The 26,819-nt window shown below is 51.3% G+C and overlaps 1 protein-coding gene across 3 annotated transcripts; it reads right to left on the reverse strand.

Annotated features, from left to right (window-relative positions):
- Positions 1–9,284, reverse strand: Mylk2 (myosin light chain kinase 2). Of its 3 annotated transcripts, none has more exons than XM_035446040.1 (11): positions 9,159–9,284; positions 8,766–9,064; positions 7,282–7,387; positions 6,782–6,875; positions 4,319–4,428; positions 4,096–4,237; positions 3,299–3,369; positions 3,064–3,192; positions 2,362–2,514; positions 2,122–2,254; positions 1–937 (listed from the first exon to the last, which is right to left on the reverse strand). In XM_035446040.1, exons 1-11 carry the CDS (start codon positions 9,167–9,169, stop codon positions 857–859), a joined length of 1,329 nt encoding a protein of 442 aa, XP_035301931.1. In that variant the 5' UTR covers positions 9,170–9,284; the 3' UTR covers positions 1–856. The 3 variants fall into 3 exon arrangements, with proteins under 3 accessions (XP_035301931.1, XP_035301933.1, XP_035301932.1); XM_035446041.1 differs by having other exon boundaries at positions 857–937; positions 9,165–9,265; XM_035446042.1 differs by lacking the exons at positions 8,766–9,064; positions 9,159–9,284 and adding an exon at positions 7,510–7,779.
- Between the last annotated feature and the right edge of the window lie 17,535 nt (positions 9,285–26,819).

Here is a 26,819-nt window from a genome sequence, read left to right on the forward strand (position 1 = left end):
TTATGCACGCGTGCAGAGGGAAGGAGGCTGCCTCCAACCTGTGTATTTATTTACACGGCACAAGCTGAGAGCAGGTTGGGGACTTCCCGGTGGCTTCATATTCCTCATGGGCCATGGCGTTTTTTTCCTGTGTCTGGGGTTGTGAATGCCCCTGGGATGAGCACAGAGTAGCCAGGCTGGGAAGACTCGGTCCTCAGATGAACTTGGGGGTAGTCTTATGTCTCCCAGGCCTCTCACCACCATCACCACCACTACCACCTCCACCACTCCAGGCCTGGGCTGGCTTTCTCTTACAGAGTTCCTGTGTGTTGGTGGTCACCAAAACAGTGGGTGGGGGCCAGGAGGCCAGATGATCTGTTGGGAGTATGAGGCAGGGCGTGGAGGTCGTCTCACACAAAGCCCGCTCTGTCTCCCCTAGCAGCTGGTCTGCATTCTTACCCTACTAGAAGCTTCCCACCCACCACCCAGCAGCCCACCTGCTGGACCCCCAGCCATCCCACTCCAGGCAAGGGTGCCCCAGGTGGGGCAAAGCAGAGGCTACAGGGCAGCAGTTCAAAGGGGGAAGCTAGGGAGAGAATAGGGAATGGCCTGGACGTCCTTGGAGTCTGGGTGGGGCTGATGGGCCACAGCCCTGTCTGAGGAGGCGTTAGCAAGATAGATTCCAGGCCACACTCCATGTTTACATAGGAGAAGCGGTATCGAATAAGGGCCTGGGGAGCCCAAGCCTCCCGGCCTGGTGCAACTTTACTCTGACCAGCCTCCTCTAGAGATCTGGCCGGCTCTCTCTGGCCTTCTGAGCTGTGTGGCTTCAGCCTTGACCACTGTGCAGCTGCGTCCAGGCTTAGCTGCTCTGGGCTCAGACCCCCAGAGCCATCAGTGCCCCGGAGCTACTAATCTTCTTGAAGCGATTGGCTGCGCTGACAGCAATGAAGTTTTTCTGGGGGACAAGAGAGGAATCCCAGTCATCACTTCAGTAGAGGAGAACCTTGGGAAGGTCCCTAAGAATCCCCCCCTTTTGGCTTTATCTGCTAAGCCAGAGAGAGGGCTTAGGAGATAAAGAAAGGCCCTTGCAGCCAAGCCTGAGTTCAATTCCTGAGAGCCACACAGTAGGAGAGAATCGACTCTCTAAGTTATCCTCTGACCACCACACATAGGTCACCATATGAGTGTGTCCTCTGTACTCTCTATCATATACACACAATAAATAAATAAATGTTAAATAAAAAATTTTCAAGCCTTTTAAAAGATTCCCCACCTCATTAAAGGAGGGTCAGAGGCCAGGGGAGACACAGTGCCCAAACCCAGCTATAAAAATTGCTGTGACACTATTTGTCCAAGTAAAGAAGACCCCTCCCCCCAATCCCTGAGTCCCTCTACAGCACTGGACCCTTTCACAGGGGTCACCTAAGACCGTCAGAAAACAGATATTTATGTTATGATTCATAACAGTAGCAAAATTGCAGTTATCAAGTAGCAGCAAAAATAATTTTATGGTGGGGGGGGTCACCACAACGTGAGGAGCTGTATCAAAGAGTCACAGTGTTACCACTGCTCTGTAGCCCGTCTCCCGTTCCACTCCAGCCATACAGCCTGCTGCCTGTTGCTCACACTAACCACCCAGGTTCTGCCACGGGGCTTCACACTGGCTGCCCCTCTGCCTGGATCCGGCCCCCCTCCATCTCCTTGAGGCCTTGAGTCACATGTTCCTCCCTCTTCAAAGGTGTAACCCCTCCCAGCCCTGCCAACCCCTCTCCTCCTAAGAACTCCCTACTTTCACTGGGTCCAGTCCACAAGACCCAGATTTCTGCCTCCCGCAGCAGCACGGGAGCATTTAGAAGTAACAGCTGCCCAATAAATATTTGGGAAATGAAGGAGGAGAGGGCTCAGAGGTGCTCTCCGGAGCCTGACCTGAGGATTAATAATCCTCCCTGGCCTGCAGGGTGGGTGAACAGCTCAGGTTCAGAATGGGAGCTAGCCCGGGGCCCAGAGAAAAGCCCATGTTTTCCAGACAAGGCCAGGCCCTGTCAACAGAGACTGCCAAGGCATAGCTGGTAGGGCTGGACCTGGCATCGGACTCTCCCACCTCACAGCCCTCGCCTCCTTCTACCCCAGCTCTGGTACCTTCCAGCGCCTCTTCATGAGGTATTTCTTAAGCAGGATCTGGGACTTCAGACGGCGGTTGCAGCGTTTGGCTTTCTCCGCCAGGTTGTTGAGCCAGGGGTGAGCAAGGCACTGTTCCGCACTCATTCGGGCGCTGTGGAGAGGGCAGCGAGGTGAGGGCAGGCCCGCGCCAGGCCCACTTGGCCCAGACAGGCACTCTGCCCTTGAACGGACAAGGTTCCCAGCAGGGGTGAGCCCTACCTCTGGTCTTTCATGATGAGATGGGAAACAAAATCTTTGGCCTCATCCGACACAGCCTCAAAAGTCTCCTCATCAAAGTACCAGTTGGCAGACAGGACATTGTTTAGGGTCTCTGTGTCATCATCTCCCAGGAAGGGGGAGAGGCCACTCAGCCTAGAGGGAAGGAGAGTGGGGCAAGAGAGTGAGGCAGCAGGGTGGGTCAGAGTCTAGGAGGCGGCGTGTGCTGGAAAGACCCCGGGCTTCCAGAGTGGGACAGACCTGGGTTTGAATCTGGCTGGGTGACTTTGGGCAAGTCACTTCCCCTCTCTGAGCCTCACTCTTCTCATCTGTAAAATGGGCATAATCACCCCAGCTTCCCAGGGTTGCAGTGAAGATGAGGAATGGTGAGTGTGAAACGCACAGTGATGGCACACAAAAAGATGTCCACTGTCCCTCTGTCCCCACGCCAGGACATGGGGGAATCTGCTGTCCAGAGTCTGCCCCAGGATGGAATGCTGTGCTTTTAGGGGACCTTGGTTTTTCCAAGTATAAAATGGGTACAGAGTCTTCTGGTTCTCCCTAGCATTCCCCCAACCCCGCCAAAACAAAAACAAAAACAAAACTGCCCTGGCTCAGGGACCATAACCCCAAAGGCAGTCTTGTCCCCTCCTGCCCATCCCTGTGCCCCTGCTGGCTTCAGTCAGCACTTCTCCTAGGGCTCACAGCATGTAGGTGATCACCCCCAGGCTCCACATGTCAGTCTTGTCAGAGATCTGGTCATAATTCACCACCTCAGGTGACAGGAACTCCGGGGTCCCAAAATTCACCTTCAGCTTTTCATTGGGGTTATACCTGGGAGAGAGATTGAGAGCTCGGGTCCCTAGCTGCCACCAGAAACATCCAGCCCCTTTGCCGCCCCACCCTCTAGGCCCCACCCTCCCACCCACCCAGCTGGTACCTCCGTGCTAGGCCAAAGTCAATTATCTTCACCAAGTGGCCAGTGGTATTCACACACAGGATGTTCTCTGGCTGAGGAGACAGGGATGGCCCAGGTTGACCTCCGACCCAGTTCACCCTCTTTTCCCCACAAGTTCCACCCTGGTCCCTTGCTGGGGCCCCACACCGGGGACTAGATCCTTAGAGGCCCATCAGGCCTGCATGCTCTCAGCCTAAGGAGGCTGCCGTCCTGTGAGGGGCTTGTCTCAAAGCCCCGGACTACCCAGTAGGCCCAGATGGTGGTACTCAGCAACCGTGAGTTAAGTGAACGAACACAGGTACCACCCCTGTTCCGAGGGAGCTGATTAACTTTCCATCTCAATACTCACTGGCGTCAGCCACAGGGACAGGAGACACCTGGCAATTTGTCCTCCCTGTTCCATGCCCTAGGCAGGTGTCTCTAAGCTCCTGGCAGCCACTGGTGCTGATGGGAGTGAGTTTACTGTGTAAAACCTGTCCAGCTATGTGCGAGGAACTCTGTTAGCGTCTGCCTCCTATGCATTGTGACACTGGCAGTGCCAGTCACAAGCCAGCACAGAGGTGCATCGCCAGCAGCTGGGATTCATCACATCAGGCAGTGAGCTCCATGGTGCCTCCCCCCACCCCACCCCTGCCTCTCTATCCCTGGCAGTCAGGGTCCACTTTGAATAAGCTGGAAGGAGGGATGGGGAAGGAGGAACGGGAGGAGCTGGAGAGCCGAGTGGGGACAACAGTGACACCATGTGGCCAGTGCTGTTCCAGGAGGCCGCAGCCCGCTACCTTGAGGTCCAGGTGCAGGACTCTCATCTTGTGCATGAAGAGGATCCCATCACAGATCTGCCTGACGAACAGCATGGTATCCACCTCAGTCAGATGGTAGTCCTCATCCACGATCCTCTCAAAGAGCTCGCCGCCCTCGATGCTGTGTGCACAGACCCCTTGCAGACTGGCTGCGGGCTGCCGGCCCTGCCACCCAGCCCCGGCTCCCACAGCGGGCACTCACTATTCCATGAACAGGATGATCTCATGTGAGGTCTCGATGGCCGAGTACAGCTGGATCAGGTTGCGGTGGTTCAGCTGGTTCATGACCTCAATCTCCAACAATACCATTTCCTGGGAAGCAGGAGAGTCAAGGGGACTCACTAGGCACCAACATCCCCACCCTCCCACCTCCTCCCTTCTGGTTTCCTTGTCTCCATCACTCTCTCCCTGTAACCTCACCCTACATCAAATCCAAAACTACGTTGTATCCAGGTGCAATCAGTTTCCAAAGCCACGTGTGGTGGGACATGCTTGTAATCCCAGAATTCAGGAGGCAGAGGCAGGAGGGTCGGGAGAGTTCAAGACCAGCCTGGATCACACAGTAAGACCCTGTTCAGCCCTCCCACCCCTAAAATGGGATTGATTGTCAACTACATAGCGCTGCCTCTGAACACTGCCTTCATCTCCAGACTCTAATCTATCCAGCGACCATCTTTGACATTTCCCTTGGAGATCTAAGAAAGCCCCAGATTTACCATGTGCCAAGTCCTTGATACCAACTCTTCTCCATGATTGACTTGCCAGCAGCCACCAGAAAAAAAGACAGGATCTTCACCCAAACACTGGGGACAAAGAGCTAGGGGCTATGATCTCTGCATGTCCACCCATAGCCCATCATTAAGGCCTTTGGCACAGTTCCACCTAAAACTACATTAGAAACTCAGCTCAGCCATCCCTCATCCCCTCTTTCTACTCTAAACAACTGTCACTTGTAACTTTCAGGCCAGCCGTCATATTGCTAGGCTGATATAGGCTGTGGCAGGGATAAAATTGGCACGTGCTACTCATCAAGCCTCTCCATGCACCTGCATCCCCAGGGCAGCCGTTACGCTCTAGGCACGGGTGCAAAACTACTGTCCAGCTTTACCTCTTTTCCCTTCGTTCCACCCCTTCGTCCAGCTCTTCCTTCTCCGCCTACCACTTCCCCAGAGAGGCCCCCATCTAACAAGATCCCTCTGATCAAGCCCCCAACCCCTGGCACCGTCCTGGTTCTCTTTTTCTTTCTGCACCTCTCAACACCTGGTGTCATGCTCTTCATTTTGTTCCAGCTTTTAGTCATCTATCTGGCCCTATTCTCTGATGTGCTGGTCCCATGAGGTTGGGGACTTTTTCAGTCCTGTGACATATCTCTGGCACCTGGTACAGTGGAAGGCAGAGAAAAAAAAATGTTCCATGATCAATTAACCAACAGCCAGCACCAATTAATTCACACAGCGCATGGGCACTGAGCACTAGTGCTGAACCAGACCCTGTGATAAGAGGCCAGTGAAGATGAGTCAAAAGTACAGATCCGAGGCTGGGGGCTTGTGGCTCAGTTGGCAGAGTGCCTGCCTAGCATGCATGAGGCCCTGGGTTCAGTCCCCAGAACCACATTGTGGCAAATGCCTGCAATCCCAGCACTCAGAAAAGTAGAAGGAGGGGGACTAGGAGTTCAGGGTCAGCCTCTGCTCCAAAGTGAGTTCAAGGTCACTCTGGGATATTTGAGCCCCCATCTCAAACAAATAAATTTATAAGTTAAAGTTCCACACACCAGAGCATGATAGAGCCACACGGAAAACTTGGTCCTCTCCACTATGCTCCTAGCAAAGGGAATCAGTGCTCTGGAGCACTGTGGCTCTGCTCCCATGGTCTTGGTGGGCCCCAGCCTTTGCCTACAACACTCGGTAACCTCAGCTCCTGCTATCTCTGGCCCTGGGGACCCTCCTCCCTTCTTTTTCCTCCCTTCTTCCATCTCTGTGATGCTAGAGTGAACCCAGAATGCCAGGAAATTGCTCTACTTGAGTCTCATTTTCACAGCCTGAAAGTCTCCCCCTGACCTGCCGATGAAACACTTCTGCCTGCAAAGCCTTCACTCTGTAGAAGCTGCTCCAAGAAGCATCATTGAGCCGGGATTGAGGCAGGAACCTCCCTTATTGCTCCTCACGCCCTCCCCTCCCCACAGCTTCCTGGAGACACAGCTCTGTTGGCACCTGTTGCCAGGCAAACCTCAAGTCACCCACTGGCCCTCAATCCATGTGAACCCGCACATAGCTGCTCGCTTCTGGGACCAGATGTTTAGAGCTGTAAGTGCAGACCATACTGGCAGTGGGTGGAGTAACTCTCCACTGAGCTTTCTTTCCTTGACACAGGCTTCCTGGGGGCAGGGGCCACCTCTGTTGCACTTTGGTATCCTCAGTGCTGTCCCAGAGCCTAAACCAACACCTATGCTCCCCAGGCCTGCTGAGCTTCACAGAGGGCCCAGGAGGGAGAGTCCCTGAGAAATGCAGTGTCTGGTTTATGGCCAGGAGCGCCCGTAAGGGCTGTATCTCTTAACGCCACAAGCTTTTCACATCAGGGCCCCAGCCTAGCACTGTGGGTAGCTGTAGATAAGAGGTGGCCTCTCCAAGAAAATCTCCTTGCAGTAGGGCCCACATTCCCCCGTTACCTTGTCCTTGGGAGTCTGTTTCTTGATGACCTTGGCTGCCAGCTTAAGGCCTGTGGCTTTCTCAGTGCAGGTGCACACGGCTCCAAACTTACCACTGGAAAGAGAAAAAAAAAAAAAAATGGAGTGAGGGTACTTCCAAGACCCACAGCAAGGACCTGTGCTCCATCCTCCTCTTGGCCCAGGCCTGATGGAGGCTCTGGCTGGGAAAGATGGGAGCATTCACCCCACCAGCCCTAACTCCCTCCTCAAGTGGAGGAACTTCTACCAAGATGAGGCTGAGAGCATGGGGCGTGGCGGAACAAACTGCATTTCCTATGGAAATGGCCAAAGGCACATCCAGGAAAGCGGCCACACTCCCCACACCTCAGGATGTGATGGGTAGCACGTGTGACCACACAGAAGCGGGTGCATGTGCGTGGGCCATGTCCTAGCAGCTGTGTCTGGGCCACTGGAGCTGGTTACTCCCCCATGCATGGTTCAGACTTGGGTCCCTGTCTCACCCTCCCAGCGCCTCCTTTGAGTTCATGCTGAATTCACTGTTGACATTTCCGGTTCTCAGCTCCACGATCCTGTGTGGGAAGGGGGCCGGGGGTGGCGGGCAATCATCTAAGGAGACAGAGTTGAGCTGTTAGAGCCAGGGGTGGGAGGGACTTCTGGGGAATGTCTTTGACACCACTGCCTCCTGCCTCCTGATCTGCCCCTACTTCCCTTCCAAAAGTTGAGTTTACCAAGTGATTCCTGGGGTCACCTGGCCAGAACGGGGTCCAGTTTCCAATTCTAGTTCTGCTGCGTACACCCCAAATCTGTCTCCATCAGGGGGAATTTAGGTTCTCTGCAGAACCATGAGACAACTAGCTGACTACACTTAGATACAAACTCTAAGGTGGGGGAGGGCTGTTTCCATTAAACGCCCCCCCCAAACACCCAAACAAGCCCCACAGCAGCTGTGAAGTGGAATCCCAGACAGTGGCACTGCTGTGCCTGGGTGTGGGTGGAGACACTTGCCCGCCACCTGATTACACCACGGTGGGGCGCCTAGGGACGCAGCAATTCGGTGGTGACATGCTGCCACCTAGTGGGCATCATGGAGACAGCCGACTTCGAAGCCCAGCAGGCTGACTCATCGGAATGGAAACCTTTAAAAATAGTCAGAGCCGGCAGGGAAGCCACTCTGGTAATAAATCAGACAGCCCTTGGAGGTGGTTCAGGTCCTGTCATGCCAAGGATGTGATCTCTGGGCGGGGCGGAGGTCTCTGTCGCCGCGGGGGCAGGAGGCAGGGCCCCTGGCCACTGCCCAGCCGCCAGGTCCTCCCACCCTGTCTGGGTGGCACTCTGCCGTGAGCCAGCAGACTGGCTGATCTCCCAGGGCACCTCAGTCTGGAGGAGGGGGTGTCAGGACACTCTGGGCTCTCCTGACCCTATGTCACCCCACCCCCCAGCCCGATGGCACCCCTGCTGAGACCCCTTCCCTCTTCCTGCTGCTCAAGTTGACTCTCCAGTCACCCAGGGCTTTCTCTGAGTACTTGCGGAAAGCTGCCCCAGCTTCCCTGGCCACCGGTCCTACACACAAACACCTGTGCAGCTCTTGAAACCGCTATGGCTCCCTGACACCCTGCCCTCCACCATTTCACTACCCAGCACCTGGGATTGGCACCTGTCCTCAGACAGAGCAAAAAATCCACTTCTCCGCTCATCTGTGTAATTTTCTTTTTTTTTAAACTCATGTTAGCCGAAGTAGAAGAAAATCAAAAGTGGGTTTTTGAGCTGGACAGTCTTCACCATCTGTCTTTGGACATTTAGCTTCCCTTTTCCATCTCTATCAGAAAGAAACACTACCTCATGCCCTGTGACATTTGAACCAGGGAACCAGGAGGCCTGGATCAGGGTAGTCCAGCCCCCTGCATAAGGAAAGATACCTGGGACTATTCCATCCTTTCCCTCCCCCATCCCCAGGACACTCCAGGCCCAGCCTGCCCCTACCTACCCAGAATTTGGAAGCAGTCTTCCTCCCTGGCAGTGAGACAGAGGGCCTGCCCCACCTCCGCTCTCTCTGAGGGAACAGCCTGGAACTCGATCCTCTGGGAGGTGTCCCCTTGCACCTTAGCCTGGCCAGCCTGGCCTGGGGCTTTCTCTGCCTCTGCCTTCTGGTTCTCTTCCAGGGTGTTGGTCCCGCCTTCTGCCTTGGCTGGCCCAGGATCTCTGGAGTCAGGGGTCACAGGTACCCCCGTAAAGATGAGTTCTGTTGTCTCGCTTAGGGGCTTCCCAGCCGGTGTTTTCTCAGAGCTAAAAAGTGAGACACCTCATACAGGTTAGAGGCTTCCAGACCTCACTTGCCATCTGGAGCTAAGACAACCTTGTCCTCCACCACCCCACCTACCTATACCTCATCCACGTCAAAGACCAGCTCTCAACACAGGAAGAATCATTGACGGGATCTGCCTGCCATAATGTGGCTAACCCTACCGGCCAACAGGAAGCCCTAAGGCTCCTGATTCATAAAAACCGTTGCATGTAACTGCCATTAATGTGTTACTATCAGACTGGTGCGAGAAGTATCACTTTTGTGTCTACTGTTCGCCAGTGTCCAGTTGTGCAGAACTGTTTGCATCTGCTTATGAATGAACTGTTAGTCTCCTTTTCATATTAAATTAAGAAGGGCTACTCTCTCTCTCCACTTGTGAAACAAGCTGGGAATTAGAGGAAAAAAGCATAGAGAAAACAAAACAAAACAAAACAAAAAGCCATGTAGCCTGGGTGGCTTTTGGTGACATCTCCTGTCTGACATTCTGTTCTCTCAACAAAGGTAATTTCCTGGTTTCTTCCGGGACAGGATGATAGAAGGGGGGCTGGGACAGAACTGTCTTCCCAGTGCTAGCTGTGATAATGCCCTGTACTCAAGCCAGGAAAAGGGAGCTACCTGCCATCTCCCTCCCCAAACAGGGACATTCACCATGAGATGATGGCAGGGCAGCTAGGGCTGTGGAGGAAGGCAGGTGAGCCTCTTCTTCCTGCTTCTCGACACTCTGCTGCCTTCTTGCCTGCCTTGGACTCTCCAGGTCCCTGGTTGCCCGAGGGTGCTGGCTTGGCATCCGGATTCTGGACGCTGGCCTCGGCTGTGGCAGTGGGCTGGGGCAAGGCTGCAGGAGGCCCCACACTGCCTTCAGCAGGCCCCCCACCCCTGTCCCCCTCTCCTGAAGGACCCTGGCTGCTGCCTGAAGCTGGAGCCGGGTCATCCTTTTTCTCTGAGGCAGGGGCTTTGGCATCTTTCTTCAGGGAGGGTGGATCTGGACCTTTCTTTGGGTCTGGAGTACCAGGGTCTTTCTTCGTGTTAGAGGAACCCAGGTCCTTCTTTGTGTTAGGGGGAGCCGGGTCTTTCTTTGTGTTAGAGGGGACCAGGTCTTTCTTTGTGTTAGGGGGTCCCAGGTCCTTCTTTGTGTTAGGGGGACCCAGGTCTTTTTTTGTGTTAGGGGGGTCCAGGTCTTTCTCTGTGCCAGGGTCTTTCTTGGTATTAGGGGGACCCAGGTCTTTCTCTGTACCAGGGTCTTTCTTGGTATTAAGGGGACCCAGGTCTTTCTCTGTGCCAGGGTCTTTCTTGGTATTAGGGGGGCCCAGGTCTTTCTCCGTGCCTGGGTCTTTCTTGGTATTAGGGGGGGCCAGGTCTTTCTCTGTGCCAGGGTCTTTCTTATTAGGGGGGCCCAGGTCTTTCTCTGTGCCAGGGTCTTTCTTGGTATTAGGGGGGCCCAGGTCTTTCTCTGTGCCAGGGTCTTTCTTATTAGGGGGGCCCAGGTCTTTCTCTGTGCCAGGGTCTTTCTTGGTATTAGGGGGGCCCAGGTCTTTCTCTGTGCCAGGGTCTTTCTTGGTATTAGGGGGGCCCAGGTCTTTCTCTGTTGCTGGGGGGCTGGGGTCTTTCTCTGAAGCTGGAGGTCCATCACCTGCAGCACCTTTAGGTGTCTGTTCTGCAAAGGAGGGGAACATCCATCAACATCCCCTCCTTTTGTTCCCTATCAAGCCAAACAGAGACCCTCCCTGGGTCCCTACCCAGGAACAACCTGTCAATTCCTGTCCCACAAGTCTCTGGAGCCGCTTGGTAGCAGATTTGTCAGGAACCTGGGCGCTCTGAGCCAGCCTCTCCCCTCTGGGTGGCTTTGCTGGCCTCCCACCACTCCTTGCCTGCTAACGCTGACGTGAATCCCCAATGGCCCCTGATAGAGAATTCCCATCTCCCCCGTCCCTCCAGCAAGGGCTTCATGCCGGCCCTGGACCCAGTCCAACTCCACCCACAGATTATCCCCGGTCCCAAATCCTTCATGCACCATGCAAAAAAGCCTTGGGCACAGACTTCCCTGTGAGGAACCTGCCCAACCCTGACTTCAAAAACATCCCTTCTGAAGCTCCTCCCTCTGTCTCCTGCCCCGGCTTGGCACCTGCTGACAGGCTCTGGATTCCCAGCTCAACTGCTCCGTTTTCTGTAGCCATGAGGTAGGTAGGCGTGTGCTTCTGCTTGTCTAACTCAAGTTTTTCTAGCTGCAGAAAGAGGAGTGAAGTGTACCAGGCTGTCAGATGCCCCCCTCTTTTCCAGCTTTGTAGAGAGAAGGCCAAGGCCAGGCAACTGGGAGGAGAGATGTACCTGTATAGAGAGGACAACCTGGTGGCCGGCAGTCTGCAGCGGCTGCTCAGGCGCAATCCTGGGGTGGTTGTAAGGGATTGGGCCCGGTGGGCAGAGGCGGAGGCAAGGGCGTGGGCAGTGGAGGTGGAGACTAAGAGGAGGATCTTTGACACCAGGGGCCATGGAGTGCGGGTTGCCACCACCTGTCACTCTTGGCCCCTGTTCAGAGGACACGGCATTCTTCCCACGGCCTGACATGGGGTAGAATAGCGCTGGAACCATCAGGAAGAAAAAAGGAGGGGGTACCTGGGCTCTGGGGAGCAGGCTGTGGCCAGAATAAAGGAAGGGGCTACAAGAAGAGGGGCCCTTGGCGGGACTGAAGGCGCAGGGCTCTGCCTACCTCCATGCTGCACCTCTCAGGGTTCCCAGGAGCTTGGGGAGAGTCACCGTGGCCTCAGGGCCCAGCTCTGTGCCCCTGGTATCCGGATCTACTCAGACCATCTCTGGGTAAGAAATCATGCCAGGGTCACTTGCCTAATTGTCCATAGGTCCATTTTTCCCCCCCTGGGGAAACTTCCTTTTCCCTAGTTCTTTGGGGCCATGGAGGCTTGGCTGAGATGCACAGGGAAGTCAGTGGAAATATAAGATGCCCCCCCCAGAAGGGGTTGATGGGAAGTTTCTTCAGGGATGGGGACCCAAGCTCAAGGCGTTCAGACTGAGATGGCACAGGGAGAACCATACTGTAGGGTCCTCTCCCGCGGCCCAGAGGCTGTCAGCCACACTTTTCTGGGAGGGGCCATGAGCACTGGCCAAGGCTCAGTGATGAAGTGGCTGTAGGATAGGTGTCTGGGTCCAGATCCCAACTGAGGCAAACCTTTTGGTGGTTCACCATGTGTAGCCCTGGCCACTGCCCTGTAGAGGAAGGTTGGAGGCTGCCAGGAACTCAGTACCTCTCTGAGGTGGGGGAATGCGTAGTTGTGAAATGGATCAGGCAGCTGCTAAGGGGCAGATAATGAAGTCACTTCCAAAGGAAGGGAAAATCAGGTGCGAAAGAGCATAGAGGGTCTGTAACTGGTGCAAACTTCTTTGGCAGGGTAACAAGAAATCCATAACTTGGGTGGAAGGGGGCCATCAAGGCTTCTTCCCGTTTTTTTGTTTGTTTGTTTGTTTGTTTGTTTTTGTTTTTGTTTTGTTGTTTGTTGTTTGTTTTTTGTTTTTTAGACAGGGTCTTGCTATGTGGTTCAGGCCCAGATCCTCCTGCCTCAGCCTCCAGAGTGCTGAGATGACAGACACAAAAGTGTCCCTGGCATCTTCAGACTGTTACTGTTTTCCTGGAGCTTGAGAATGTATTGAATTTTAAAATGCATGATTTCTTTGAAAGCAGGTAAACACGGAGGGCATTTGACACAAAATAACAGAAGCTAGCGCTGGAGCACCCCTTGACTCGGCCTCCTCTCTGGGCTGCTCCTGTTCACGGTTTCTCTTCTTCAAGGTTCAGCAGACAACATGCCCCTCTTAGAAAGCAAAAATAATCAATGTCTGAGTAGCTCTTCCCCATGAGGGGCTGGGCTGGATAAGAACCTAACCCCACCTAAGATAAGGAAGGGAGTCTCAGCCACCACGCGCCTCCTATTACTCATCGTCATGGTGGTAACTGTGGGCCACACTCACCCCCATTTTCTGGATGAAGGCAATGAGGGCTAACGGAATGAGTGACTTGCCTAAAGCTCTCAGCAGGGTTAGAAGGTAGAGATAAAGGTTAGTAGAATGCTTTGTACATGTCTTCACTCTCTTCTGCCATGTACATTCCACAGCACTCAGAAGATTGAGTCTTCTGCCATCGTTAGTGATGGGGACACTGCTGGCCCTCTGTTTGGCTATCTCCCTAGCATGGTTTGGCTTGCCTTGAAATATTGGATATCTCCACCCCCAATGCTCCTTGGTGCCCTGCAGGCTACTCTCATGGTGAGCTCACAGCCTACGCATGGCTACATGGTACTTGTGTGTGTCCCCAGCATCACACACATGCCTGCCATAATAGCCAGTGACTGACTAGCAAGGCTGGCTGTTTGGATTGCTTTGCTAGGGTGGTCCTTGATGACATCTCCTGGTTAGTTCTGTGGCCACCTGTCAGACACTGAGCAAGGTCCCACTAAGGGCCAGGTCTGATGATGCCAAGAGTTTTCTTTTTTGCCCAGTTCCCACACAAGAGTCTTTAGAGTTTGGTGTTTCACTTATTAAAGATGCAGAGATGGATGCTGGGGGGGGGGGGGCGTTAAACAGCTCATCCCAAAGCCCATGAGCCCCAGTGAGTAGCTTCAGAACTGTCAGATTTAAACTCAAAGCCACCCTCTCATCACAACAGGCTTTTACTTACTCTAATCTGTTGTTCTTGTTAGGATTCCAAAAAAAAAAAAAAAAAGCAGGCTGAGGAAGCAGTGACTAGAGGGCTTCCATGGCCTCAGCTTCAGTTCCTGCCTCCAAGTTCCAGCTGTTTTGCAGGAACTCTTGCAAAAGCTGATCAGTTGCTCTAGAAGCACTGGGGCTGGTGGGGGCAGAGGTTGATGGCAGGGTGTCTTCTTCAGTTGCTCCACCTGATCTGTTGTTTGTTTGTCTTTGTCAAGTTGATGCAAGCTAGGGTCACCTTAGAAGAGGGAACCTCGATTGAGAAAATGCCTCCCTAAGATTCACCTGTAAGGCATTTTCTTGATGGCTGTGGAAGAGCACAGCCCACTGTGGACAGAGTTATCCCTGGGCAAGAAGTCCTGGGTTGTACAAGAAAGCAGGCTGAGCCGGGCAGGCATTGGTGGCCTACACCTTTAATCCCAGAACTCGGGAGGCAGAGGCAGGCAGATCTCTGCAAGTTCGAAGCCAGCCTGGTTTACAGAGCAAGTGCCAGGACAGGCTCCAAAGCTACACAGAGAAACCCTGTCTGGAAGAAGAAGAAGAAAAAAAAAAAAAAAAAGCAGGCTGAGGAAGCAGTGACTAGAGGAGGGCCTCCATGGCCTCAGCTTCAGTTCCTGCCTCCAAGTTCCAGCTGTTTCTCCCCTGCTTTCCCTTCATAGTGGACTGTAAACTGTAAGCTGTAAGCTGAAATAAACCCTTTGCTCCCTACATTGCTTTTGGCCATGGTGTTTTATCATAGCAATAAAAAGCAAGCTAGACAATGTCTGTCACCAAGGGGCTGACTGGCCAGGAAGCCCCCAGGATATATTCCTTTGCCACTCCCAGCTTTTGAATGAGTGCCCAAGATGGAACTCAGGTCCTCATGCTTGTGACCCCAGCCCTATACAGACTGACTGTTCCTGCCTCGCAGCTGACCCTCCCTGGGACCTCTGGCAATGTTCTCTGAAGAGTGGGTCTCTTCAGCCCCAGGAACATCCTGCCTTTAGTCTTGAAGCATCCCTATGGGGTCATGGGGTCAGGATCAGTAGCACAGTTACCAGCTACAGGATGACATGTGCCCCAGTGGTCTCCTCCCTTTCTGGAGGACCACCTACTCATTAAGTGTTTAGAGACCTGTGAGCACCTAGGGTGGCTGAGAATGTGTGCCCAGCCTGTGTATGTAAAGCACTTGGCACAGAGAAAAGGGGTAATGTGGTGACTGCCACAGATAGAGCCGAGCTTCTTTGCCTGCTCTACCAAGAGTGTCTTCTGCTAGGCTGGGAGGCGGGCATGGTTCTGATCTATGTGGGATGGCCTAGTTTTGTCAGCTGCTCACAGGGAGTCCCTGGGCTTCTCAGCACTCCCTTGGAGGCACAGGGGAGGGGCCCAGGGGAACCTCCTCAACCCTGCAAGAAGCTGCCAGAACCCCTGCCCACCTAACTCATGAAGGGGTTTCCCCGCCCCATGCCAGCTGCGCAGACGCCCTCTGCCTCTGTGGGGCCAAGGCAGGAAGTGGGGCAGTGCCAGGCCCAATTAAACCCGCCAGGGGAATTAAGGTCAGCAGGATGCAATTATGCCTGTTGGATTTAACAAGGCCAGAGGGAAGGCTTCTCTAGCCAGAGTTCACGGCTCCTTAGGCCGCTTGCCCTAGGCAGCTCTGCCTTCCAGGAGCACGAGCTCCCGGGTCCTGCCCATCTCCAGGCAATCTCATTGGGAATGCAGGGGTTAACTCCACCCAGCACTGCTTCTTGGCTCCCTAAAGGAAATCAGTCTGTCCAAAAGGCTTTACAAGGACCTGCTTGAGGAGACTGCTCCCCGCCTGACCCTTCCCTCCCGCGCTCACTTTGCTTCGCTGTGATGGAAAATCCAGGCGGTTGAGCAATGGCCTTTCCCTTGCTGTGTCCACTCCAAGTCTTCTTTGAGAGCCACCGGGGCTGTCATCAGCACATTGTTTACCTTACCCTCTCCCGTTCTGAGCCTTGTCAGTCCTTCTCAGTCAGGCCTGTGAGAAAGCTCTGTAGGCCCTGTCCTTCTTCCTGAGGTTGGTGAAGGGGAAACATCAGCCGGCCTTCTGAGTGTCTCTTACTCGTTTGGATTTTGTGGCTTCTTTTCAATGACCCCTTGTAGCTATGGTTGGATGAATAAATAAGAGAAAAGACGTATCAGCAAGGGCACAGACAGAGCATGGTAAGGTGAGGCTGAGATCTGAAACACAGGAAGCAAAGTCTGCAGGACGGGTGCAGAAGGCACAAGCCCCACTGCTCCAAGCTTCCTCAATGCCTAAGCTCCTGGAATTGGTTTCAGACGAGGGCTGCTTGGAATGGGGTACCAGGAAGTTGTCATTTTGAGCAGGGCTTCAGATGGTGGGTCTGCAGACCCAAGTTGGAAGATTGTCACGACAGAGACCCACTCGCTAGAAGGCATTGCCAGAGGCCCAGAGAGGGCCAGCTGTGAGGCAGGCTGTCTCCTGGTAAGTCACGTTGGTACAGTCAGAGGAAAGTTCTGAGGACACATCCTTGTCCTGTGAGGCTATGCTTCTTAGCCCAGATGCACACAGAAGCACTTGTGGCTTCCATAACCTATGATGTCCCTGCTCCTCAAACTAAGCCAATTAGATCTGAGGAAGGGGGCATCTCCCCAGAAGAATCTGAGGTGCAGTCAGAGGCTTTCCTGGGGGGGGGGGGCAGGGACGGCTTCTCTCTTGCCTTGAAATCCCTCCAGGGTTGGGATAAAGTAACACCTGTGGCAGGTATTACTTTTGACTTGTAGGGGGGGGGCGGTGTGCGTATCCACATTATCTGAGACCTCTGTAAACCCGGTGTTAGGGACCACATCTCCATCAACCCTGTGTCCCACGCAGTACATGGTGCTGTGTGGTCAACAGTGGCAGACACTGTCCGTGATGCGCTGACTCTGTGCCAGAGGCAGTCATTGTTAGCTCCCCTCACCATATAAAATAGATGTCTTAACAGTCCTTCTTCTAAGAGGAAACTGAGGCAGAGGAGAAACTGACCCAAGGCTTCAGAGGCAGAGCCAGAATTTTAACTCAAAGGCCCTCCACAGGCTTCATTCCCACTGTGTGCCAGAAGCAGTGGCCACTGAAAAGTAAAACCCAGTGTGAAGAAAATAAGAACCAGGGACGGTGGCCCGTGCACGCCTTTAATCCCAGCACTCAGGAGGCAGAGGCGGCCTACATAGTGAGTCCCTAATCTAAAAAATAAGAATATTAAGACATTGTCATCAACTGGTGGCCCCAGTAAGAGTTCTATTAACATGGAAGAATAAATACTCTTTCTTTGGCATGGCTCTGGGACAAGAGAAGCCAGCCCAGCCCCCCCTCTACTCCTTCCCCCACCTCAGTCCAACTTCTGCAGCATAAACAGCAAAGCTAAAAATAGCTTCCTAATGACGTCAGAGGAACAAGGTCATCTGAAAATTGCCCACAGCCACTGGACACCTCCCTATAGGATCAAGTGGCAGGAGGGTACCCCAGTCCGGTGCAGCTGTTCCAAGAACAGGAAATGTCCCCGGAGCAGGCTTGAGCACAGCAAATGGGAAGGTAGGGGCAGCAGGCTGAGACAGGGATGTGTCACAGAGAAGCGGGCCGTGCAGAGTGCAGACCTAGGAGTTAGTAGCTTGACTTTGTTCTGGGAATTATTCTCAACACATGATCCCAGGAAATGGCTCCAGAATCGGGGAATGCTTGTTTTGTCCTGTTGTGTGGCCAGGCGGCTCCTGGCCTGGCCTGGCCTGCCTCTGTGCTATTTTTAAAGCTCCAGGTCTCTTGGCTGACTAAGCTGGGTCACCATAAGATTGAGGGGATGCCTGGCAAGCTCCAAGAGGCTGTTGGATGGAGGAGGCCTTGCTTGGGAAGGTAAGGATGCCCAAGTCAACAGAGAAGCAGATGCAGAGGCAGCCCCTCCTGCATGGAGCCTCCCTGACACCTGGACCACTCTGGCAACCACTGAGGCGGCCTGAAGCTTGTGGCTTCAATGACCCGAAGCTGCCATGTCCCTGACAGGAGCCTGTACGTCCAGCAGGGCATGTCCCACATCGAGGGGATGCCTGTTCTTCTGGCGGCAGGTTCAAAAAGGAAAGGACCTGCACCATGGCCTGAGAAGCTTAGCTGGAGTTCCCCCGAAACACACACACAATGCTGGATTCAGGGTACACCCCAACTCATAGCCCCACCCTCCAGGAGTCCCTGAGGACAACCACACCCATGCTCTCAAGAGATTTTGGGGGTATACAGACCTTGCCACTTCCAGCAGCATTAAAAAAAAAATCTCTGGTCTTTCATGTGACTTGCTGGAAGAATCTATGGGAAGGCATCTGTCCTATATCTTCCTCCTAGGCAGGGAGTCTTACTGAAGAGATAAACACCCACTCAAGGAACTTAGCAACAGAAATGGCTGGACTCCCTAGGGCCCTGCGTTGGGAGGAAAGTGTGCTCATCCTGGGTGTTTCTGATTAGCCTGGGCACTTATGGTCACATGAGTAAGTGGCTGCCAGCTCCATGGGAACCTGAGTCAGGATCAGCAGGTCCCTTCCCTGGCACAGTGGTCCCCACATTTGGGCACACAATACCTCTCATGGAGGCCTCATGAAAACACATAACATGTACCAAGCGTGTCTGATTCATCAGGTCCAGAATGAGGATGGTGAGTTTGCATTTCTAGCTCTGGGTGATGCTCATGCTGTGGCTTCATGGAGAAAGCTCTCAGGCCAGGATGCTGAGCCTCCCTTTGCCAGGAAGCTCGGGGCAGGAGACAACAGTGCTGGTGCATGTAAGAAAACACAGGCGCACTCAGCCTGTCCTGTCGGGCTGGTGACTAAGGGTAAACAGCAGGGGCTTCTGGCCACTGCTGGCGACACATACCCACCCACTGACAACTAATACTGAATTGTGACTAAAGCATGGCCATGGTCACAGAAGCTAGAAGTCATCATTGGTGTCCACAGTCCCCAGAGTCATTTTAGAGCTGGAGAAAAGTCCTCTTCACCAAGCTGGAGGAGAGGCCCATTCTAATTCATTGTTACAACAACCTTCAACACCATCTTTCCTTTTTGAGACAGAGTCTCTAGCCAGGCAGGCTTCAATCTTGATACAGCTCAAAGATGACCTTCTGGTTCTCTTGCCCCCACTTCCCCAGTTATGGGATCACAGGCATTTGCCACCATGCTTGGTTTAATGAAGAAGCTGGGGGGTCGAACCCAGGGTTTTGTGCATGCCTGGTAAGCACTCTGCCAACTGAGAGACACACCCCTAACCTCTACCACTCCAACTAAGATGAGATTGAAGTCCAGAGAATTCAAATGCCATGTTTGAGGCCATGAAGCTGTAGGAGCAACACCCAATTCCCTAATATCAGGTTTGTTTAACTATCCTGTACTCCTCTTGGACTTGGTACAAGGATACAAAGCAACTAGACCCCCTCGGCCACCAATGCCATACAAAGCAAAGTGCAGTGGGGAAAAACAAAAGGAACAAGATGAAGTGTCAGTTCTACTGTGATATCCTAAAACTCCTCCAACGACAGAAGGACTGTTTCCAATGGGGGAAAAATCACATCTTGGATGGGCAAGAGGTACCTTTATGGAGTCCATTAGTAATTGAACATTCTGTGCAGTCTTTAACCAGTTCCAAGGTCAAGAGAAACATCAGAAAATATGTGTGTGTCAGAGGACAACATTATTCAGGGATTAGTCCCCTGGAGTGATCTGGGCTAGATTTCCGCTTCCAGAACAGCCCTTGGAAAGTCCTCAACAAGATAGCACACGTCCAAAATGCTTTATTGACGTGCACGTGGAAAAGCAGGGCTGCGAGCTAGAGGCATTCTTGCAGTGGACGGCAACAGGCTTTAGAAGAGCATAAGCATGGGAGTACACGGTGGCGTCTAAAGAAATGACCTAGGGAAAACTCGGAAGGTGTTTAAGACAAAAGGAGCCCTATGCATTGTCCTGGCTCAACCTTACTTGACAGGTGAAAACCGAGACTCCGAAAAGAGGAATAACGTGCTGAAGGCTGTCACTTGTCAATAACAGAAGTGAGGTTATAAGTTCCATTCCCATTTTGCAAAAGACACATCACAACCTCCAGAGTAAAGAAGTCCAAGGACTTTCTCCTTTCCAATCTGACCTGAAGGCCTAGGGACAACAGGTCCACTGGACATCAGTGTGAAAATGTAGTTGCAAGGCTTTAAAACAACATAACTAGAATTATTTCCAGGAAGGCTTGGCTAGGCACCAATACATTTTTTGTTTTGCTTTTGCTGGGCATGGGTGTCAGTAATGCTGACTCCGTATTAGCTAAAAGCAGCTTTCCATTTTGCAACTATGAATAACTTGCAAATAAAGATGCATGCCAGCATAATGTTACTGGCTGTGCTTTTTTGTGGACAGTGGTGTGAGAGTTGCATGTACTTGTCTGTGTCAGTTATGTGTACACAGGTGCATTTGTGTGTGAAGGCGAGAAGTCAATGCCAGGTGTCCCCAGTCACTCCCCACCTTATTGAGACAGGATCTCTCACCGAGCTGCAGAGATCTGCCTGTCTCCCTGTGTTTGGCTTTTTCCATAGGTGCTGGGGGCACAGATTCAGGTTCCTATGCTTAGAGAGCAAGAGCTTTATCAACTCTTGTGTAGCCTTACCTCTGACAGTAGCCTTTAGGGGAGCTTGTGTTTCTGTGTGTGCTCATATGTGTACATATGTGTGTGTTTGAGAGCATGTATATGCATATGAATGCCAGGGGACAACCCTGGGTGTCATTCCTTAGGGCACCCTCTACCTTGTTATTTTTAAAAGAAATCTCTTTTTTCTTACCTTCTAAAATAAAAATACTATTGCATTTGTTTACTTATCGTGTATGTATGCATGCCATTGCATATGTGTGGAGGTCATAGAATAACTCGAGGGATGTCCAGTCTCTCTTTCTATCATGTGGGTCCCTGAGATCGAACTCATGTCATAGAGCACCTTTACCCTCTGGGCCATCTCCCCAACCTCTCACTGACCTAGAACTTATCATTTAAGCTAGGCTGGCTGGTTCACAAGTCCTAAAACTCTGCCTACATCTTAACACTGAGATTACAAGGGCTCACAACTGCACTTGGCTTATTTCACATGGGTTCTGGGCATCGAACTTAGATCCTCATGTTTTCGAGGCAAACTTTACCAAGAGAGCCGTCTCCCAGCCCATTTCCTTTAGAGGGTTTTGTTGTTGTCTTAAGCTTATATTTTACTCACGAGGTGGACTGGCAAGTGGTCAGAAGATACCAATTTAAAGTTGATACAGACATGACACATTAAGGAGGACAATACTGTTCATAAATAGAGCCCAGAACAATCCTTCACAAAGCAAGCATTTTCACCAGGGGGACCAAAATTTGGAATGGAGTAGTAGGTTGCTGTTAAAATCGGTATTAATAAAGTATGAGTGTGGTCAGAGTGTGTTATAAAGAAAGGACAGGGAGGGAGGGGGAGCTAGGGGAGAAACTGACTCTATTTTACAAAAACAGACTACCCATCTGTGCAGTGTGGCTGTGGCAGGAAGGCAACAGGAGCCTGGAAAGCTTAGGCTACCACCTTACCATCTCCCTTACCACCAGGCACTGGTGAGCAGTCCCAAACTGCTTCTCACGTTCACTGTTTAGTAGTCTGACATGCTTAGATCTTCTTCTCTGACCTTTGCCCCTGAAAGAAGACCTGAGAATACCATCAGAGCCCAAACAGGCTGGGCCATGGCCCTTGGCCATGGTTCTTGGCATATCCACACACCTGCCTGCAGCGCTGGGGATAGCAGCTCCTAGCTACTCCAGGCTCTGCAGATTGGGAATGGTGAACATCCCCTGTACAGTCTTTATTATTGTTGTTGTTGTTGTTGTTGTTATTCCCTCTAAAGAGAAAAGGGTAACCCATGCCTCCAGACTTCTTTCCTGATAAACCTAAACCTCCTCCAGCTTGCTGCCTCCAACTCTACAACCACACTTCCTCCAAATGAATGGCAGTATTTGCACACTTCTTTCAGGGAGCCTAGAACCACAACACACAAGTCATGACTTGAGCTCAGTTTCTGTCAATAGCAGCTGCCCTCCCCCGGCCACACACACAGCACAGAGTCAGTGGGTATGTAAGAGGCAGAGGAAACAAGGGGCCCATGAATCTGCCCCAGTCTTTTCTGTAGCAACCACATTGGCTTTAGCTGAGTAACAAATTGTCCTGGAATTCTTGGCCTTAGAACAAACATGTTGGCTCCCTGGTTACACCTTCGTCACTACTCAAAGTACCTTCCTGCTCTTTCCATAGGCCTGGGTTTGTCCTGTCTCCAGGAAACTTTATATGTTGTCTAAAATGAGCATCCCAGCAGGCTGCAAGGCAGATGGCAGCTCAGGCTTCAGAATGTCCACACCAGCTCCTAGCAGGATCCACGCCACCAGACTGACACTCAGCCTCGGCAGAAACAGGAGCCTAGCCACGTGGCTCAAGGCTTTTTTAACTGCCCTGTCAGCACTGAGGAACTTCCCCAGAGACTTCTACGAAACTGAGAAGAGTGATGTTTGGTGTGGGGCAGAAGGAAGCAAGAAATTTAGGGCCGATTGTCAAAACTCTCTCTCCTTTTGAGACTTTGGGTGACTGTCCAGGCAGCCAGCTGCTTCTGTCATTTCTTGCATCTTTTGGAAGTCACTTGCTTGCACTTCCTGCTTACTCATGTAGTATTTTCCTTCTCAGGTCTTTGATGAGGTTGAAGACTAGACAGTCACACTTACTATCCTCTCATCTTAGCTAAGGCATATTAGGTACAAGACTTACTCTCCAGGGATAGGACAGCTATCAGAATAATCTGTTATTTGTCAGTTACCCATAGCCTGGACATTTAATGTGTGCTTCCTGCTTGATGTTGCTTTTGTTGGTTGTAGTTCCATTTTGTGTATGTCATTACCCTTTCTTTCTCCTGGACAATACTTGATAGTTGCTCTTACTGTATACAGTTCTGTATTAGGTTTAGAACCTTCTTATTTAGACAAAAAGGGGAGGCGTTGTGGGAATTCATTCGGCCAATAGCTTTGGGGTACCTGCCTTGGGGCATGGCTTCTTGGAGAGAGAGGGAGAGGGAGGGAGAGGGAGTCAAATGCTCTCAGGTGGTGTGAAGCGGCATGTGGTCTCAGCTCCATGAGTCTGTTTTCCCCATAGCATCCCTTAATAAATTGATATATATCTTGTTGGTTCTCACAGATGCTGGAGACAGCCCAGAGGTAAGCACCTGTAATCCTAGCACTTGGGAAGCTAAGAAAGTATCATAGTTCAAGGCCAGCCTGAGTTACACAGTGAGGTCAAAACCAGCTCTGCCAATAGGGAGCTCTGCATAAGTAAATAAATTTCTCTAGCAGGAGAATGAGGTTCAAGCGGGCCCTTCAGCTAATAAGCAAGCAAGCCCCAGGGGCTCAACAAAGCCAAGCCAAAGCCAGTGTTGCTGATATGTCCCTGGGCTTCGGGACACCCACTTGTCACCAGATTCCCAAGGCTTCACACTCAGGAAGCCAGGACACGCTCAGGGTAGCCCATGCGCTGTATTCAAAGCCACAACACCCTGAAAAGAGCCAGGAGCAGAGTGATGCAATTTGTGAATAAAAATAAAGGCAGGCTGGGCAATGGTGCCACACGTCTTTAATCCCAGCATTGGCAGAGGCAAGTGGAGCTCTCTGAGTTCAAGGCTAGCCTGGGCTACAGAGTGAGTTCCAGGACTACCAGAGGTATTATATAGAGAAACCCTATCTCAAAAAACCTAGACAGACAGACAGACAGACAGACAGACAGACAGAGGCAGAGGTGGGAACTTGTGTGCAGAGGCTTCCTGGGGAATGTAAGAAACTATTGACACCATCTCTGGAGAGGACAACTGAGCAGGTGGGACAAAAGCTTCGCCTTCTACCTTCGCAGCTTTGAACCTCATGCATGTCATGCATAAACTTTCTAAGAACAAATTTTAAAAAGTGAATGAAGTATGCTGTAACTTTTTTTCTGCCATGTGCCTCCAAAAGTATACAGCTCAGTGGCAGAGCACTTGCCTAATATGTACAAGAGACTAAGTTCCATTTCTAGATCTCCCTGCTAAGTTTACGTGGGCAATGCTTGATGAACATTTCAAGGAAGCACAGTATGGATGGGTCACTCTTCAGAATAAGAGATGAAGAAAGGACACCTGCATGCTCTACGTAGCACCTATCATTTTGTTGGCAAGGAGCAGTACTACCCTTGCGTTTACAACAGCAGCTTCGCTTCACCAAGTGCCGTGTACTCCCACGGCACCGGGCTGCAAGCCCGAGTCACAGCCCATATGTACAACTGTTTGTATTCCGGGCTCCTCTCTGAAATGCTCTGTCGATCAATACTCACTATAATCTGTCTACCGCTCAGCTCCACTTTCCAGGGACAGAAACTCCATGGAAAAGAACCTGGAAAGGCTGAAGGAAGAGTGACGGTGGCCTTACCTGAGTTAGTACAGACGCATGCAATGGGAAACCACATGGAATAAAAACAACCTTGAGATGCACTCCCCAAACTGAGAATTTCAGCCATCTGCATGTCAGAAGCTGGCAATTCGGAAAAATTGCCCAGCAAAATGGTAGCCAGATTTCTTAGTAAAATCCAGTAAATTCTTTTAAGTTTCTATTATTAGACTTAAGTTTAAATGGGAACTAATGAAAGAGAAAAGGCATCAAGATCAAAATAAAAGTCAGAAGCTGGGATTGTGGCTCAGCTGTTCAGAGCCGGTAGACTGAGGTATTTGTCACCAATACCCACCTGGAACTCCAGTTCCCACCGGCTCTGGCCTACACACCTCATTCATATATACACAACTAAAGTTACATTAACCTTTCATGAAACTTGAAATTCAATGGAAGTAGTTACATGTATAAAATGAGCAAATGTATACATTCTTTTATTTATTTGGTTTCTTGAAGCAGGGTCTCACCTTGGCTGACCTAGAACTCAGTATTAGACCTGGCTGGCCTTCAACTCAGAGACCCACCTGCCTCTGCTCAAGCTCAAACATGTAAAGTTTTATCTCAGGGCATGTTCTTTTTCTTTGTTCAGAAGTTTCAAAATTCCTCTGAGTGTGGAAGATGAAGGAAACATGGTCAGGAGCCTCTCTGCCTTCCTCGGAATGCCTAGGTGAAGGCCCAGTGCTCACTCTAATTCTGTCCCATTCACCCTTGTACCAAGTCATGTCCCCATGGCCAACCAGGTCACCCCCAACAACAACACAGTGAGTGCCCTTTCATGACAACACAGCACCAATGACACAGCAGAGAAGTACTACGGAGGACAGGCCTGGAGAAGGGACCCAGACAGTGGAGTGAAAACAAGTAACCAGAAAAGAATGAAAAACTGTAAGAATTGACAACAAACCCAAGGACTGGTGTAAAACTGGATTCCTTGCATGCAGAAGCCGAGAATACGCCTTGCTTTGTTTTGCTTAGTCTCCACATCCAATCTGTTAGCAAAAATGTATCCAGAGGGTCTGGAGCTCTGGGTAGGAGGACACACTGTTCTGGTGAAGGTCCCAGGCCAACAAGGCTCAACTGTGTGCAACTCCAGGTCTGGGGGGTCTTTTGGTCTCTCCAAGGGCCACACCCTAAAACATTTAAATAAAAGCACTCACAATCCAACTGTGCTTACCATCTCCACTGCAAGCAACAGTTGGTCCCTTCCTGGAACCCCCTCACTAACAGCTTCATCAAAATGTCACAGGCTCCCCTGTATCACAGACAGAAAGCACAGGCACCTGCCCATTGTCCATCTCCCTGATTAAAGTACAAACAAGGGTTTTCTGTTGCTTTTGATCGTCTCTGGATTGCAGACACTGGAACAGTGCCAAGCTGTGTGTGTGCAGCACCATGTCCCTGCAAAATAAACTGGTGACAGACAATGATGCTGTATGCCAAGATCTCTAGATGGTGAATAAAGGAAGCACACTGTGTACTGCTTTGTGGGCCTTCAGAAGGACCAAGAGCGCACATCATGCTGTAAGAAACACTGTCTGGTTGTCACCTCTGGCTAAATTTACAAAGATTTGTATAAAATAAATTTAAAAGGTGGTCACTGCGTGAACAACAACAAAAGAATATAAAAATAGGCTGAATGTCACATATAATGCTGAGAACTGCCCTGGCCACAATACGAATGCCTCTTGCAGAGGACCTGGGATTAGCTCCCAGGCCCCAAATGGTGGTGGTTCACAATCAACTGTAACTCCAGTCCCAGGGCATCTGGACTCTTCAAACGTCCACCGGCACAAGTATACAAGAATTCCACATACATACATACATACATACATACATACATACATACATACATGTAAAACAGCCATATAAAATAAAACCAACAGGTCTCAGGAAGAAAAAAGGGACTATGGAAACTTTGGAAGTTGAAGTACATGTATTTGTACAAAGCAAGAGCCAGAGCCTACAAGGCCACAGGTAGAGTACTGTGATTTGTATGTAAAACACTCCCATAGGTTGGTGTGTTTCTTGGTCCCAAGCCTGGCACTGCTTTGGAAGGCTGTAGAACCTTTGGCTATGAGATCCAGATGGGCAATGTAAGCCAAGATGGACAGGCCCATGGAGGTTGCAGACCGATCTTAAATTCCAGCCCGAGTTGTGTTTTCTGGTCAAAACAGAGCTATAAGACCCTGCCACAGGCTGAACTGCATCACCTCTCCATCTGGGCCAGGAGGACGGACTGCATTCCTGGGAAACAGTGAGCCAAATAAATCCTTGTGACCTTTAAAACAATGTTATTCCAAGTCAGGTTTGAAAATGTAAGCCGTGGTGTTCCATGGTCAGCATCAAAAGCAAAGAATGTTCTTCAACAGAAGCTTTGTCTGAAGGCATCCGAGTCCACGCATCCATGCAGTTGTCTTCCTTGGTGCCATTAAGGAGGTGCCCTGCCTCACAGCACAGGGCTCCTTAACCACAAACTCATCTGAACAAAGATGAATCTGATGGATTAGCTGCTTCTTTTTTACACTATGACTGAAACCACAGCC

The sequence above is a fragment of the Cricetulus griseus genome, chromosome 6 (genome assembly GCF_003668045.3).
Source record: "Cricetulus griseus strain 17A/GY chromosome 6, alternate assembly CriGri-PICRH-1.0, whole genome shotgun sequence".
In the NCBI taxonomy this organism is placed as follows: domain Eukaryota; kingdom Metazoa; phylum Chordata; class Mammalia; order Rodentia; family Cricetidae; genus Cricetulus; species Cricetulus griseus.